Genomic DNA, 17638 nt, shown 5'->3' with positions numbered 1-17638 from the left:
GCAAGAATCTGTCTCTTTTAAAAAATCTAATTAGCACCCAGTATTGTAAAGACCATCCCTTCCCACTGCTTCATTGTGTTATTATTATCAAAAATTATATGGCCATGTAACTGTGGACTCTCATTCTGGATTTCCCTATTAAATGTGAAAAGAAATCACTCTAAATATTGAGAATAATTACAAAGTTTTTTTCACAAATATAATTAAAATGAGTAAAGATATTTTGACTTGCCTTAGGATAGCCGAACACAATTTTGTAATTGAAAGAAATAACCTGTATTTTTAGAAGTTAAAAAAACAGATTACATGTATTGGTATACTCATATAATGGAATGTTCTGCAGTCATTAAAAAGAGATAATTTTAAATGTAAACCATATAGAAAGAGCTCTCAAGAAACACTGAAAAATCAGTGTACAGTACAGTGATTAGAACATGCTCCCATTTGTATAAAAATAAAGGAGAAGATAAAAACTATACAAAAATCAAGGCATAGTACGGTGATTAGAATATGTTCCCATTTATATAAAAATAAAAGAGAAGGTGAAATCTGTACAACTCTATGTACAGAACTCTTATAGCTTAGAAAACTCAGTTACTGAGTAGTTAAGTAACTTGTGCTATGCAAGATTTCTTAAATGAGATAGAAAAGGCTGACCGTTAAAAAAAAAAAAATGATAAACTGAATGATGCTAAAATTAAGTATTTTTTATATAAGAGCTAGTAATACAGGTATAGGATATCTGTGAGAGAATTCATAATAAACTGGTAGGAATGGGTAACCATGAGTGTATTAGTCAGTTTTCATGCTGCTAATAAACACATACCTGAGACTGGGTAATTTATAAAGGAAAGAGGTTTAATGGACTCACAGTTCCACATGGCTGGGGAGGCCTCACAATCATGGCAGAAGATGAAGGAAGAGCAAAGGGGTGTCTTACATGGCAGTAGGCAAGAGGGCTTGTGCAGGGTAACTCCCATTTATAAAACCACCAAAATCTCGTGAGACTTCTTATTCACTGTCATGAGAACAGTATGGGGGAAACTGGCCCCACGATTCAATTATCTCCACCCAGCCCCACCCATGACACATGGAGATTATTACAATTCAAGGTGAGATTTGGGTGGGGACACAGAGCCAAACCATATCAGTGAAGAAGAGAATTTGAGAATCAAACAAGAAAGATGAAGAGTTTTTACTAATTTTTTTCTGAACCTTTGCATTTTATAACATATATGTGTGTTAGATCTGAATGAATAAACTCATAAGTAATTTTTTAAAGTGATATAATATTTAAACAAGTTTATCAGTTTTCTACAATTGCAAATACTTTTCAAACTTTTAATTTGATAATATGAGCAAGACTTACTTTGTATGTATTTGATGAATACCTTCAAGGGTTTAATAAACATATCATGCTAAGAATTTTATCCGTATACTAACATCAATATAATCTCCATATGCACATAAACAATATAAATAGTAATTTTATTTTTATATAGAAGTAATATTGTATTTCTAGAGCAAGTGAATGTCCATTTGTTTCCATGGAAGTTACAGAGCCATGAGACTTGGCTATAGTATTTTCCTGTTGTACTATTGTGTAATGAATACAATATGTATAATCATACAACTACATATAACTTTCACCTATCAATTTGAAAACTGTGTAGGTTTTAAGAATAACTTTAACATAAGAAGCTCTGAAGCTTTTATTCCCCTGAATTTCTTAGATCAATACATAAAATACACTTTTTCTGTGATTGTTTTAAATATTAACAACTGGGAACTTCATGATTTATGTTTGACTTTGTTTTACGATTCAGTGAGTTGGTTCTTATTGTAACCTCAAAAATAAAAACATAATTAGACATCTATTTTAAATCTTTTCCTAATAGGAAAGTTCTGCTACCTTGGCAATAGATATGTGAAGTGAGAACTTTCTCTTTATGTGCAGAGGTTTAGTTCATCTTTCTAGCGAAGTTAGACTCATAGCATCACTAACTTTCACAATGGAGAGCCCCAAGAGCTTAAGGAAACAGAAGACTGCCCATAACCTTTTCCTAAACTTCTGAGTTAGGATATCCTAACTTCAGGATGATTGTCTTAGATTCTTTGACACCCATTATATAAATGAAAATTATCATATGGATAAAAAACCATCAGGGCAAACTTAAGGTGAAATACGTGGTATGTTTAGGGGGAAAGAGAGATAGTAGGAAGAGACATCACAGCAAAACCAGGACAGCCCAGATTTGCTCAAGAAATACAAGAAAACACTCCTGACAACTCCATTATTTTTTTGCCCATCATTGAATACTGGGGAACGATGCTAGCCAATTCATGTCATTCCTTCTCATCTCTGTAAAGTTTGTCCTCTTTCTTTACTTGGGCACTTCCCACAGCTCATAATAAGAGTATCCTCTCCCTAAGTCAGAGAAAGTACAACACAGGTGGAAACAGAGGCCAAGGTTTGAAAAGGTCTTGTTATTTGTGTATAATATGAGAGTTTCCACAGAACTGTAGCCAGGGTTGTCTAAGGCCAGTTAAATCATTTTTTAGAGGGAACAGATGTAAAATTTAATATTTGATCTTTCAAAACTTAGATGGGATAAAATGTAATTGAATTATATTGTCTTCCTTTCTAAATGAAGAAATTGCTATTCCTTTTTCTATAAAAAATTCTATCCATTTTACTCAGTCTTGAAGGGAAAAAGAAAAGTGGCACTGTCATAATAGTAATACTTTATGTCAGAAGAGAGCTTTATCTTGTTTGATTTATTTTAATTTTTGAAGGTTATATGCATTTATGTGAGAAATAAAGGGATAAAAAATAAAAATCATAGTTCCCTTTTAGTGCTTTGTTAAGCACTTTTCATGTACTTTTCTACTGAATCCTAGAAGTTAAAAAATGTGTTAACTTGTTTTCTAGATAAGAACATAGAAACTTAAAGGGGCCCAAGGTCACATAGCTAGTGAAGTGTCAAAAAATACTCTTAACCCATCCTTGATTAGGGAAGCTGAATGACAAAAGATTCTCCTTATTTATAGATTTGTTAGTTTTTTATGTTTCCCAAAATCACTGAGATCCAATAGTAACTATACATTCTAATTATATTACAGAAGAAATTAACAACGGGAAGAGCAATGTTATACCGACTAAGTAAATGCTGATCTTATTTCTAGACTCCACGTTTGGCCAGTGAATGACAGTTAAGCGCCCTGAATTTGGAGTTGCTCAATCTGAGTTAGAACTCAGGATTTCAGTTCAGGCTCCATCTCAAAACTCTCAGTGACATGGAGCAAGTTACTTTACCTCTCCAAATATCAATTCCCTTATTTGTAAAATGAAGTTGGCAGCAGCCCTCACCTCATGAGGTTGTTTTGAGAATGAAGTGAAATGATGGTTGTAAAGTACCCAACACAGTGCTTGACATAACAACACAACATAGAGTCTCAATCAATGATGATTTTAAATATAATATCAGAATAGGAAACACTACAGATAAAGTAGTGTAGAGACCAGTTATTTAAATAAATATATTAAAAATAAATTATAGTTTGCAATAACTTTGTAAGACTTCAGCATAGTTTTGTGACAAGTTAAGAAATGGCACTTAACACTGTGGAAAGGAGTTTGGAAGTTTCTCAAAAAACTTAAAACAGAACTAACATTCAACCCAGCAATCCCATTATTGGACATTCTTATATATCCAAAGAAAGCAAATCATTATACCAAAAAGACACATGCACTCACATGATCACTACAGCACTATTCACAGTAGCAAAGATGTGGAATAAACCTAGGTGTCCATGTGTCCATCCAATCCAATGGTGGATTGACTGAAGAAAATCTGATACATATACTCCATGGAATACTACACCACCATAAAAAAGGAATGAAATCATACCCTCTGCAGCAACATGGATGCAGCTGGAGGCCATTATCCTAAGTGAATCAATGCAAGAGCAGAAAACCAAATACCACACGTTCTCATTTATAAGTGAGAACTAAACAACCGGTACTCATAGTCACAGAGATGGCAACAGTAGACATTGGGGGCTAATAGCAGAGAGGGAAGGAGAAGAGTAAATGTTGAAAAACTAACTGTTGGGTATTATTCTCATTATCTGAGTGACGGGATCTTTCATATCCCAAACCTCAGCATCATGCAATATGCCCAGGTAACAAACCTGCATGTCCCCACTGAATCTAAAATAAAAGTTGAAAAGAAAAGAAAATAAATATAATCTGCATCTTCCCAGAAAAAGGAAATGACACTTAAAATTGAAGAATTTGACTTCTTGTTCTTCTCTTTTCCTCCAGTTCTAACAAAGGTGGGCAAAGTGGGGAAGCGAAGAGTTGGCAAGAGGCCATGACAGTCCAACCAAATGTAATTAACCCACAGTTAATTACACTTCAACTGCTTTTTAATCAAAAATTTTTTTTTTTTTTTTCCGAGACAGAGTCTCGCTCTGTCGCCTAGGCTGGAGTGCAGTGGTGCCATATCAGCTCACTGCAAGCTCCACCTCCCAGGTTAATGCCATTCTCCTGCCTCAGCCTCCCCAGTGGCTGGGACTACAGGTGCCCACCACCACGACTGGCTAATTTTTTTTTGTATTTTTAGTAGAGATGGGATTTCACCATGTTAGCCAGGATGGTCTCGATCTTAAGACCTTGTGATCCACCCGCCTCAGCCTCCCAAAGTGCTAGGATTACAGGCGTGAGCCACCAAGCCCAGCCCATAATTATGAAAGTAATAAGCAAGAGACATTTGTTTTCAATGTAATTCTAATGTAAAACATTCTCAAAGTAGGATTAAAAGAAACCAGATAAGACAAATCTATAAAGAGAAGACATAAAATCATGCCTAATGTGAACTGAGACAAATATGTCAGAAGGCAGATATTATTTGTCTAACTCTTGCATGATTCAAATGTATGAATATTTTAGTCACAGATTTCACCATGCTGTTCAGGAAAGGACAACAAATGCCTGAGCTATCTTTTCAAAGAACCCTGAGATCTGCTGCTCTGTTCTGATAAATAATATTTCAGCAGAGTCCAACTAAAAAAGCATGAATAAAGGAAAGATAACAGGAAAGTTGCAAGAAAAGATAGGAATTATAGGCAACAAGGAATAGAGCTTAAAAGCGGTAGGAGAGGAGACTTCTTATAAACTAGGGAATCTCAGCTCACTGACATTGCAGGGTATGTGGAAATCAGGAATGAATTGATTTCTGGGAAACTCCAAGAGACTCTGCCTGCTCTCAGTGTGAGAAAATAAAATGGCAACAAATAACTGACACTAATACAGTGTCCTGGAGACTACAAAATGTTAAGCAACAGGGGAGTATCTTGGATAGAAGCAGAGATGTTTAAATGCAGGGAAACTAAATGACATCATTCTTATGTCAAGCAAAACATGTATTTAAGATCACCAGTCACACCTACAAAATGCTTCTTTACTAAGTCACCTTATTTATCACCTCAAATTTAGAAGGACCCAAGAACCTGCCATGGTTAGGATCATCAGAGTTTCTAAACCCCTGAATCCATCTTCCTATTTTTCTTGCCTTTCTCTCTATAAAATTTCCCTGAGCCATAAGAAAACCGCTCAGAAGCTCCAAGAATGCTGGTGACCCATTCATTAATCAGGCCAATGAGTTAATATAATGACTTGGTCAGTTCTTGAACATAATGTCACCTCTCCCACATAGCACATGTGAAAATTACCTCCTCCTTTCATGTAGTATTGTAATGAGGAAAAAAAACTCAAGGAGACATGCAAAGAAACACAAGAAGAACTGAAGTAGGAAATACAGGAAGAAAAGAAAGGGGCATTATAAGTTGCCCAATATTGCCAGAATTATGTAGACACTACCTCCCCCAAAAAATAAAATAGGTACTGCTGTCCATCTTTTTACCTACGTGAATACAGACATTAAAGAGATCATGTGACTTGGCCACACAACTCAAATGTGTTGGAACCTACAAATAAACTAAAGCCTTCTGACTTCAAAGGCTATACTCGTTCTACTATACAATGGTAACATAAGTGTATATTAAGAAGAAAAAATAAAGAAAATATAACATTAGATTTAAAGATGTAATCTTTGTATGTAGTGGAGAGGAAGTTCCTTCATAGCAGCAGAGTACTTAAGCATATGAAGGTGAAACTGAAGACTGTCCTTGAAGGATTATGCTATTCCACTCACTCTATAGCACTCAATCTTTGTTTCTCCTGTATAAATTTGAATGACTATGAAACCTCTTAGTATGCCTTCATCTCCAGTAAAGGTTTCCAATGCCCACCAAATCACAGGACCTGATTCTTTTCCTGCCAATAGACTCTGCCTCCCTTCTCTTGAGAAGTTGAATGAACAATGTTAACAGGGACTGGGTTTAGAATGACTGGCAGCAGTCCATTCTCCATCTTTAGCCTGTAGGGCTCTAATAAAACAAATCATATCAGAGCTTCCATTGAAAATATGGGAGGAGATTTTTCTCCACACAGAAAGGACATCATAGGAAGAACCCACTACTCTGGGAGCTTATTGGATTCAATGTTGTGGCTAAAATTCAAGTGTGGCTGCATAATTGTATAATGACTAGTATTATCTTATGATATTCCAGGACAGTAGTGAGCACCTTACACTGTTCTTATTTTATGCTATAGTAAAGAAGCTATGCCTGGGGAAGTACAAAAAGGACTCAGCCCCTTCAAATAAGTTAAAAGAACAGTGAAATTTCCCGCAGTCAACTGAACTGCAGGCCAAGGAAAATGGGAAGAAATAAAATGAGTTGAAGTATGAAACCTCCAAGAAACAACAACAGGGCTGACACTTAAGGAAATAGGAGTTTCGTGATGGAAAATCTTCTTCCAACAACTTGAGAGAAAGGACAAGCATATGGAACATGAGTACCACCAAGGAGCAGCTTGGATTGTTTTGATAGTGGTGACTATGATTTCACCACTTCGCAACTTCTGTCCATCACTTTCACCCTTTCTTCTTGTTTATCCTTCAGTTTTCTCTAATTTTCCCAATAACAATTTCCACATTTCCTTCTTTTCTCTTTCTTATGCATCAGTTTTCACCAAATACTAAGTAGTTTCTTCCCAGACCTAAGGAGGAACCTGAATAAAAGAATTACTTTGTTGTATATGCAGCCCATGTCACAATGACCTACTACTTCTGAGGCTGTGACACACATTCCTTACTCATATTTCCTCAATTACATTTCCTACTTATCCCCCATTCTCTCCAGACTACCAATTGCACAAAAATCCTGAAAGTTAAGAGTTCTGATATCCTTGGGAATGGTTATATATTTTCATCTTGCAGTGATTTCAAATCCATGTCTCATATTTAATAATGTTTAAGAGTTTTACATGGTCTCTGATTATTTTCTAACAGATTTTCCTTTGATACATTTGATTTTAAAGCCTTACACATAAAACAGAATAAATGATGTCTTCTAAATACATATATGAGAATAGATTAGATAGGTAGATTGATTGATTGATTGATCATAGATCTGCATAACTGGAATTAATTGGATAATCTTTTCCCCCCTAAAGGAACTGAAGAGGAAGATGAAGGGGATGACTGTCTGTTGGGGTCTGTGGATGAGTTCTGGTGGTTTCCTCACATGTGGAGCCATATGCAGCCCCACCTCTTCCACAACGAGTCATCTTTGGTGGAGCAGATGATTCTCAACAAAAAATTTGCCTTAGTAAGTAATTCACTTTGACTGTTGCATTGAAGTAGTGTACACTGATTGGAGAAGTGAAAAGGTTATTATATTATGGCATAGTGGCGCTTTTAAGTAACTTTTTCATGTGATCATTTAGAAGATTTTGGTATTGCCACCTTTCAGTATGTGGCTCTTGAGTTTGTATTGAGTGCTTACCACTATACTTAATGTTTTGAAGGATCTAATTTGAGAGGGACTTCACAAGATACAAAATTTATGATGACGTTATGGTTAGAGCTCCTAAGACATGGCTCCTGTCCAGAAGGAGTTTCCCGCTGCACTGGGAAGGCAGAAATATGCACGTTAAACAATTCCCCAACAAAATAAAATATTTTTTCATGATCTATTTATTTATTTTTTTTTTTTGTTGAGACGGAGTCTCGCTCTGTCGCCCAGGCTGGAGTGCTGTGGCTGGATCTCAGCTCACTGCAAGCTCCGCCTCCTGGGTTTACGCCATTCTCCTGCCTCAGCCTCCCAAGTAGCTGGGACTACAGGCGCCCGCCACCTCGCCCGGCTAGTTTTTTGTATTTTTTTGGTAGAGACAGGGTTTCACTGTGTTCGCCAGGATGGTCTCGATCTCCTGACCTTGTGATCCGCCCGTCTCGGCCTCCCAAAGTGCTGGGATTACAGGCTTGAGCCACCGCGCCCGGCCGTTTTTCATGATCTAATGCCAAACCTCACAGACAGAAAACCCACAGTTCAAAGAAGTAAGTATCACTGGGAGTAGCCCAAGATGGGTTCTTCTGGAAATGAGATTTTACATACATCCTGAAATAAGAATAATTCTTGGGTATCAGGATGAACTGGCATGAAATGAGGTTGAGAGAAAAGAGCAGGTAGGAGACCATAATGACTGCATGAGGTAATAAAGACTCAATCTAAACAGTTAAAAGCATTGCAAACATATATGTTGTATGGATGGAACATTTGCTTAGATGAAGCAAGGTGCACCATGTAATACCGAAGGGTTTATATTCAGGACAGGGAAATTTATAGTAAAAGTTTAAATAAGCACATTATGAAGAAAAAAATGTGCTTGTGATCAGAGAGAGTACCGAGGTACACTTACATGGAATGGTTTTCTACACCAGTTGCTAGAGCTAAGAAGTTTTAGTTGGTTCTCACAGCACCTTACTCAAACATATACAAGACGAGGTTAGAATTTATACACTATATATTTTTTTTCTTGAGGATATATAAGACCAAATACTTTATGGTGGCATCAGGAGCCCATATTTGTCTTTTAGCTTCAATCTACTCCACCAAATAAACAAATAGCTTCAGGTGCACCTTTGCCACATATTGATATTTTGTCAAGAAAGCAAGAATAGTGCTCCTCCACGCTGATACTGTGAAAATGTTTTGATGGTATATGAAAACTCCTGTGAGAAGGACAGTCATCTTTTTTCCTAAAAAATATAAATGGACATAATAAACAGCATGTAAAATTGGTAAAACAGTGCCAGAATTTGTATTAGAAAGTCCTGAAACTCATATCTCAATAGAGCAAACATTAATTCTGTCATTTCCAGAAATCTGGATTGCTGATACTGGCAACGTTCATCAGTAATAAATTATGTGGAGAAAAAATTACTTTGTGGTTTATTTCTAAATCTGTTGAGAAAAAGAGAAGGGGATTTGTGAGAGAAGAAAATACATAAATACAGTAAAGTAAAGCACCTGTAAAAGATAAGATACTGAGAAGTGAGGAGTGAAATTGTTGTTGCTGTTGTTGTTTTGATAGCTTTCCAAAAATAATGTACCAAAGCAGCTTCGATAAAAGACATGTCATTCACTGTTATATCTGCTGAAACTAGTAGTATCTAGAACAATGGGTGTTCTATTATTACGGGAATGAATCAATGAATGCCAATATTATGTTTATGTTTAAAACCTTTTCAGATGTTTGGAAGTACATATTCTAAGAATATACTTAATACATATGCTAGAACAAGCATGCACAGGAGTTATATGCATTTTTCAGAATTCCCAACTAAAAAGCATCATGAATAAAAGAATAATTCAAAAACAGTATCTGGTCATTCTTAACCACCTAACTTAAATGTCAAGCAAAGCAGATTTCTTAGAAGAGTCATTCCGAACTACATGTTGGCAATTCACATTATTGTTTTTGAAGCAGTAGAGAGTAGTTGTAATAGATCTCCAGAAATAAGACCAAATATATTGTTTAGTGTTTAATCAAATCCAGGACAAGTGGATTTCATTTTGTTGTGAGAGGACAGATATGAAAAAAGACTGAATCCAGAACCAGTCCCTCCCCAGCCATAACAACATGAAAGAGCATATATATATATATATAAAGCATTTGGGAACAGCAATTAGCATGTAACACTCAATAGATGGCAGCTGTTGTTTTTAATCATTATATCTAGTATCATAAAATTGCCATCTTTAATTTTTGCCTAGGCTCCTGAGGTGTTTGGACAGACAGGTAAGAGGGACAAAAATCCTTAAGTTTAAAAGTTTACTTTGTATTGGGATGACATTTGTTTAATGTGAATTTAACTCAATTTCTAAGTATGTGTTAACTCTTTTACTCCCCATTAGGCATTAGGTTTACAAAACTGCATTGTTGCTGACTTTAAAGATATAATAAGAAAAGATCAAGGGTTTCCAATTTTAACATATTTTTATTATTTTCTTAAATTAACCCTGAATTGTAGGTCTATTTATTCTCCCATTACAGATGAAGCAACTGAGAATCAGAGCAATGCAGTGATTTATTCATGATTATAAAACTCACTAGCAGTACAATTAAGACCAGAAATCTTAATGTTGCATAAATTACAGTGTTAAGTCTTCTAGTGCTGCATAAATTGTGCCCCCCCAGGCTTCCTCCCTAGTCTCCCAACCCAATTCACAGGTGTGAATCAAGATTTCTTTTCTGCTGGTAATCCAAGGGAATATCTAGTTATGCTGGTAATACAAAGGGAATGGAGAACTTGAGGTGGAACTCACAGGGCAACTTTTCCCTCAGATTTTCTGAAGTTCCCTAATATAGGCAGAGTCTCTAAAATGTTGGAGGGGGTCAAAAGGGTGGGGAAGACAAAAAACTAAATCTGAGGAAATTTCCACTTGACCAAATATCACCTATCATATATAGCTACAGAATCCACTTTAACTCAGTGAAAAGTACTCTGGAGAAAATCCTACTTCACCTCACTAGATGGAACAATCTAATGTTTAACCTGTGCTAATATTGCATTTCTAAATCGAATTATATCCTGCTCTTCTCCATCAGCTTGGAGGCTCTTGATTTTAAAATGAGTGTGGGTATTTCCCAATGAAGAAAATGAAAACATGCAAAGAAGCAGTGGGCTGTCTTGGGAGCAAATAGATGTTCAAACAAAAATGGAGGTCATGGATGCAATACTCAAATGGGTAATTGGGTTAGAGGACATTTAAAGTACCTTTCCAGCTAGGAGAATCTGAGACTCTGATCTAAAACTTTTGGGTTTCGGCCTTTGTTATCATCATTTACAGCCAAATACCTGCTATTTTCCTTGACTTTTAACAAATACATCTTACCTATTGTCCTTTTCCACAATGTGGACACAAATTTGATGTCTATTTTAATTTGTCTTTGAAAGCTCTAATAGTTTTTTATGAAAGGTCAAGTAAATCCTTTAAGCAAACTTGCATTTGATGATTACACCCATCAGGAAATGCAGCTTTAGAGGTTGATTGGAAAAAAATTTTAGTTACCAAATATAGGCTAATTCACGGGTTAAACTGAAATTTCAACAGGGGATTTTTTTTTTTTTTTTCAAAGGTACAAATTCTGAGACGAAGATTAAATGTATCACTAATAATGACCTACCACAAAATTTAAAATATTGACTCTACAGTCTTTAAAATAGAATAACGTATCATTAGAAAGGTAAAATAGTGTTCTATTTTAACCTCAAAAAAGTCTTCAATAGTATATACTCTCAACTGAAGAACTATATCTAAATTTTGGAAAATGGTGGTTGTTACATTTTTAATGATAAAATAGTTAATAGATATTTCTATCATAGAACTCTTTGCCAATAATAGATGATATTTAATGCCTTTATAGACACTACTATTAAAGTTAGTAGTAGTAGAACGATGTTCATGGTAACATAAAATCTTACTGAAGATTGAACTTCTAATTGCATTATCATCATTCTTTTAAATGGTGTCCTTTTTGCCTCTCTTTTCAAAGTGCAGCAGAACCTGTTAATTTACATTAGCTGGAATGTCTATTGTCAATTATAAAACTTTTTAGATTAGTGAGCATGTTAACTTTTCCAATATGGAAATAAAGATTATAGTATCCAAATGTAATTTAAAATATATTGAAAGACTTGCTGCCTTAAGGAATGATCTTTTAATTAGTTTGCTTGCCAGCTAGAGAATGAATGAGTACTATCACTTTTATTTCAGTGATGCACTTTATAAAAAGGCATATGAGATTTTCGTTTTACTGATATTGAGCACAAATTATAATTCTAGGCGTCCTAATAGAAATAGAGAATTCCAGTTAGGTCGCAGAGTCCACTCAGCTGGTAGGCCGCTTTAGAGTAATCCAAGCAGCACAGTTTAAGAAAGACACTGGCCGTTGTTCAGAGCAAAATGACCAGTATGATGAAGTCTATAATTTACTTCATAAAATGAACAGCTGAAGGAAATTAAAGAAGGCAAGAGATAAAAAAGAAGACTAAGGGATATATTATCAGGGCTACTATTCAACTAGAAGTACTGGTATGGCTATGCCAGTTATTACAATATTGAAATGTGACAATACTTTACCCCTACCCATTACCACATCAGATGTTTTCCCAAGGTGTCCCAAATCTCCCCATTTCTCAGGAACTAAAGGGGCCTGGCCCAGAAAGAGTCTCCAGCACCGAACTCCAGCTGTCTAGCTGGCAGCAGTTCTGATTGCTCAGTGGCACGGCATGCTGGTTGGTAGATATTTTTAGTATCATTCCAGAAGATAATCAGTCTGTCTTAAGATTTAGAAGGGACTAGAATCAGTATATTTATAAGGAAAGGTATGGAAGTAATATAGATTTAGGAAGTAGAGTTCTTCTAATCTAGATAAGATATGTATAGAGAATGGTACTCAATGTTCGTTAAATAAAAATAAAAGTAAATGTTTCTTCTAGCTCTTAAGATTCTATCATTACTGTATTATAATGTATGTTTTGTTATTATTCAGGTATGGTGAGTCCAATAGACCAGGAGATGACTGCCATTGAAAAGATTAGTTTGTTATTCACAATTCCCAAGAAAGAGGGTGTGCCATGGATGCAGGGCCACAAGGGGAGGCACCAGGGTTGCTCAGGAGGCAGAGGGAGCAAGGGGAAAATGTGGGCAAGAGTATTATTGTGGTTTCTGCAGGAAAGGTAAGGCAAGACAGGGTAAGCAGGCTCAGGATTGCCTACTTTGAATAATTTCAGTGTGTTCTGAGATGTAAGAGCTGTCTTTAGTCATCTGGTATTTTGCTGTGGGGTGATTAGATGAAGGAGATAGTTGCTCAACATATGAGAGTCTGATAAAGGAAGCAGTCAAGGATAGGAGTTCTGAATTGCTTGATTGACATCTGAGAGTGCTCTCAGGGTGGTGTTTGCTATCTCTAGGAATTGGCTAGCCTGAGAGCAGCAATCTCTCCAGGGTTAGCAAGGCCCCAGATATCAAAACATCAGAAATACAGAAAATAAAGAGGCATGACGCTTTCTCTCAGTGATGTATCTCGAAGCATTCCACAGGTTTTCAAACCCCCTCATCATCCCAGCTGTCATATTCATACAATTTCTAATTTGTCATTCTTCTTCCCAATATATGCCCCAATCTGAACATTATTGCCCACTGATGTGGTGTTATCAAAGCAGAAAATAGTAAAATATTTTTCTTTTCATGTGCACTTTACTTGTATTACTGTAGCCAAAGATCACATTAAATTTTTATACCACCATATCACACCTGTGTCTGCCAGACCCTCTGCCCATGAGCCATTTATTAAACCTTCAAGTATTTATTTTTATCCAATTGATTTTGTAAACTAAATGCTAGCCTTGGAATTACAATTGTCCCTTTAATATTCCATATTTGTTCTATGTTCAGTGTTTTAGTATATCAACCTCCTGCTAAAGACTGACTCTGTTATTTAACATGCTTTATATCTTTCCCAGCTTTATGTAATCCCTATATTTTACAAGTATGACTTTTGCATCTTCGAGTTATTAGTATTGTTGAACATAACATCATGATTAGAGCTTTGTGGTAGAGCAATACATATCCTTTAGCTGTGTTCCCCTGGCATATTTCTACCAATTGTTTCACAACTATTTTTTACTAGAATATTTTAAAATCTGTTTTTCTAAATTGAAATGTCATATCTAGTTTTGTTTGTTTGTTTGTTTGTTTGTTTTTGAGGTGGAGTCTCGTTCTGTGGCCCAGGCTGGAGTGCAGTGGCGCCATCTCGGCTCACTGCAAGCTCCACCTCCTGGGTTCACGCCATTCTCCTGCCTCAGACTCCCGAGTAGCTGGGACAACAGGCGCCCGCCACCACGCCCGGCTATTTTTTTTTTATTTTTATTATTATTTTTTTTTTTGTATTTTTAGTAGAGATGTGGTTTCACCATGTTAGTCAGGGTGGTCTCGATCTCCTGACCTTGTGATCCACCCGTCTTGGCCTCCCAAAGTGCTGGGATTACAGGTGTGAACCACCGCGCCCGGCCCCATATCTAGTTATTTTTAGAACTATGTATTTTACCTATCTTGAACTCCAAGATAACACTGTCATCTACTCCGAAGTTCTAGCACTTCCACGTAGGTGGTAGAATCACAGAACATTAGAGAAGGACTGTTGAGGATGAAGACAAGCAGGGAAAATTGGATGTAAGTAGACATACTGGATTGCTATTAAATTAACAAAAAAAATAGGAAATAAAAGCCAGCTTTAACTAGTAGAAGTGGGATCATAAAGAAGTTAGATGTGAAAAGTATTTCTGACATCGATTCAATAAGGTTTTTTATCAGATGGATGATGAGGAAGCAAAAGAGAATAACAGGTCAAAAATAACATCAGGGTTTAAGCCTCCCACTTTTCTATCTGTGTGTTCTTCTTTAAACTTTTTGCAAATGTGAACTGCTGCTGCTTCTTTAGAAGTTCTATATTTCACCTACATGAGGATAACCCCTCCTACCCATATCTACAGTGGGGCAAAATGTATTCTCATTTGGATATATCATTGAACTTTTGAAAGTGGTTTTAATTGGAATTCTTTTCTTTGTAAATTCCTGTCCAGATAACCTTCTTTTCCATCCTATGGGAAGACTCCATACTCTCTAACAAGATAGACATTGTAGAAAGAATTCCTCAATTCCTTTCCCTTTTTTCTCTAACAGAAATACTAGATTTCATCTTCAGCACATTTATCTGGTAACTTAAATTGATTTCATAAAAAGAAAGATAAATTTAGCACATGTACTGCATGAAAATAGTGCCTTACTGTCCAAATTTATGTGGACACAAAATGAACTAAAAGCCTTTATGAATTCTCCTAGAAACTCATACTGGTGGGCCGGAGTCAGATGTGGGTATGAGGGTGGGGGAGGTCTATTTCCAGATCCATGCCTGCTGCTCCTGAATTCTCACTGTTCTTTCCTTTTATGCCTTTCATTTACTTAAGATGGAGGGCGCACTTGCATTCTGAGAGGTGGTTATAAACATGGCAGAGATGGAAGTGATGGCAGAAGAAGAAGTAAGAGTAAATTCCACAAGAGTGCTAACCTTGGCTCTGCTTTGGCATTTTCATGTCTCCCACTCCACGTTCCCACTCATTTAACAATTTCTTTCAGTTTTTTTTTTCTTTTGTACTAGGCTCCTGCTCCTTTTCAAAATTTTCCATCCCTACTTCACTTCCAAATTTTCAGCCCACACCTAGATTATTGCAGCAGCCTCCAAACTAGTCTCCCTGATTTCCCATTTTTTCCTTTAATTTTTGCTCAGATCAGGAAACGTGAAACTTGAAATTCTGTGATTCTGTTTCCCCTGCATGAAACAGAACCTTACGGTTCAGTGAGAAAGATTCTTGACTCTCTTAAGGAAATGTAGGAAGAGAAATTGTTGAGCTCCAAATATTTACTAGACATTGTGCTTCGTGCTTTCCATACATCCTCAGTTAGTTCTCCCAGCCACCTGTGAGGTTGCTTATTCTTGTATTGAAAATGAAGAAAGCAAGGCTTGGAAAACTTATATAATTTTTCTACAATCACACAGCCAGTGAAAGCTGGAGAAAGGATTTTTATCCCAGGTCTGTCAAATTCCAAAGCCCATAAAACAACCATGCTTTGTAAAATTAACAAGTAGCCATGCCATTGATACTGATTGCTGTTACACAGACCTCATAATCAAAATGCTACTACTTCCTTAAGGAGTTATATTTTTACACAATTTCAGAATACAAATCTGACTTTTTACAATGTTTTTCTCATAAAAAGCTGTCTATAGGATTTATGTGGTTTCTTGTGTTTGCGATCTCAATGCTGCAAGCATTACTGTCCTGGTGGCTTTTAGAAATACCAGAGGGTATACAGTGATTATAACAAAAATCGGTATCAACATTTTATGCTTTCAGAAGTATTAAACTTCACTTAAAATTAGTACTATGTAGACTTCAAGATTCCTAATCAACCTTGCATATTTTCAGAGAAATTAAATGTATGTGCAAGTACTCTGAGAATTTGAGGTTGTCCTGAATTATTTATACCTTTCTTATCTCTCAAAAACCCCCAAAGGTCCACATAAAATTTATTGCTTCAAAGTCTGAAAAAGCTGAATTAAACCAAACTTTCAATTCCTCCATTATGAATCCAGATAATTTTCTTTTCAGTTATTTTGCTGTAGCATAAAAAGTAAGGCTTCATAAATTCGTATTTTACATTTCTATAAACCTCTTATTGTGTTTACTTGAACGCACCCCAGCAATTCAAAAATACCAACCTGGGCTGTGCAAAGTACAAGTGTTTACATCATTCTTTTGAGTATTCTCACAAAAGTGCATCTTTTAGTGCTATGTTTACTTATGAGACACTCGACAAAGATATGACAACACTTCAAAAATTCTGGAGGGAACTCTAAGAGAGGAAAACAACATGCTCAGTTAAATGAAAATGTACTTGAAATAAATTTTATAATTGTTAGGGAAGACTGGGAGAAAATCTGTCACTCTTCCCCAAATAGTTCTTTTCTTTAAGGTTACAAGTAAAAATGAAAGTTAAAGCCAAGTATGCTACCTTTTGTAACCCTTTTTCAGTATTGGTACTACATTTTTAGCTTAACTTTTGTTACTGGAATTTCTTACTACATTTGGCTTACAAAATGTCATTCCATTTCTTGAAATAATTTAGCTGCTAACTTGGGATAATGCTTAAAGAGGAATATGTGGTGTTAAGAAGGGGTTTTTGCTTTTGTTATCGCTACAGCTCTGTCAGATTTATGGTACACCAGAGGTATTCCTTCCCTCCCACTTTATGTGTAATATCTAGTATGCGTAATAGAAGAAATGTGTACTGTTTAGTAAGACATTGTTTTTAGACATGATTGATAATGACAATGTATCTTCTTCGAGGAATGTCTGCTGTGAAATAAGCATTCTGAGTTGTTTGAGGATAAAAGTAATGGTTAGGGGAGTCTTAGTTTACCTTGTTTGTTTTGTTTTGTTTTGCTTTGCTTGTTTTTGTTTCCCCCAAATAAAGTATACTGTTAACCAAATAAAAGAAAATTAAATGGCACTTGACCAATAACTTTGTTTATACCCTTCACTCTGAACAACTCTGTGAGATCATTAGTTTTATTACCCCTACTTGGCAAATCAGGGAATTG

At 35.9% G+C, this 17638-nt stretch overlaps 1 protein-coding gene across 1 annotated transcript in view; it reads left to right on the top strand.

Moving 5' to 3' along the window:
• NDST3 (N-deacetylase/N-sulfotransferase (heparan glucosaminyl) 3) overlaps positions 1-17638 on the top strand; it is a 242460-nt gene that overhangs the window by 76301 nt on the left and 148521 nt on the right. The window contains exon 4 of the mRNA XM_011977608.1: positions 7583-7737. Within this exon, the coding sequence (XP_011832998.1) occupies positions 7583-7737 (155 nt within the window). The remainder of the gene's footprint in view (positions 1-7582; positions 7738-17638) is intronic.

This window comes from Mandrillus leucophaeus, unplaced genomic scaffold, assembly GCF_000951045.1.
Source record: "Mandrillus leucophaeus isolate KB7577 unplaced genomic scaffold, Mleu.le_1.0 Scaffold181, whole genome shotgun sequence".
In the NCBI taxonomy this organism is placed as follows: Eukaryota; Metazoa; Chordata; class Mammalia; order Primates; family Cercopithecidae; genus Mandrillus; species Mandrillus leucophaeus.
This window is presented reverse-complemented; position numbering and strand designations above follow the sequence as displayed.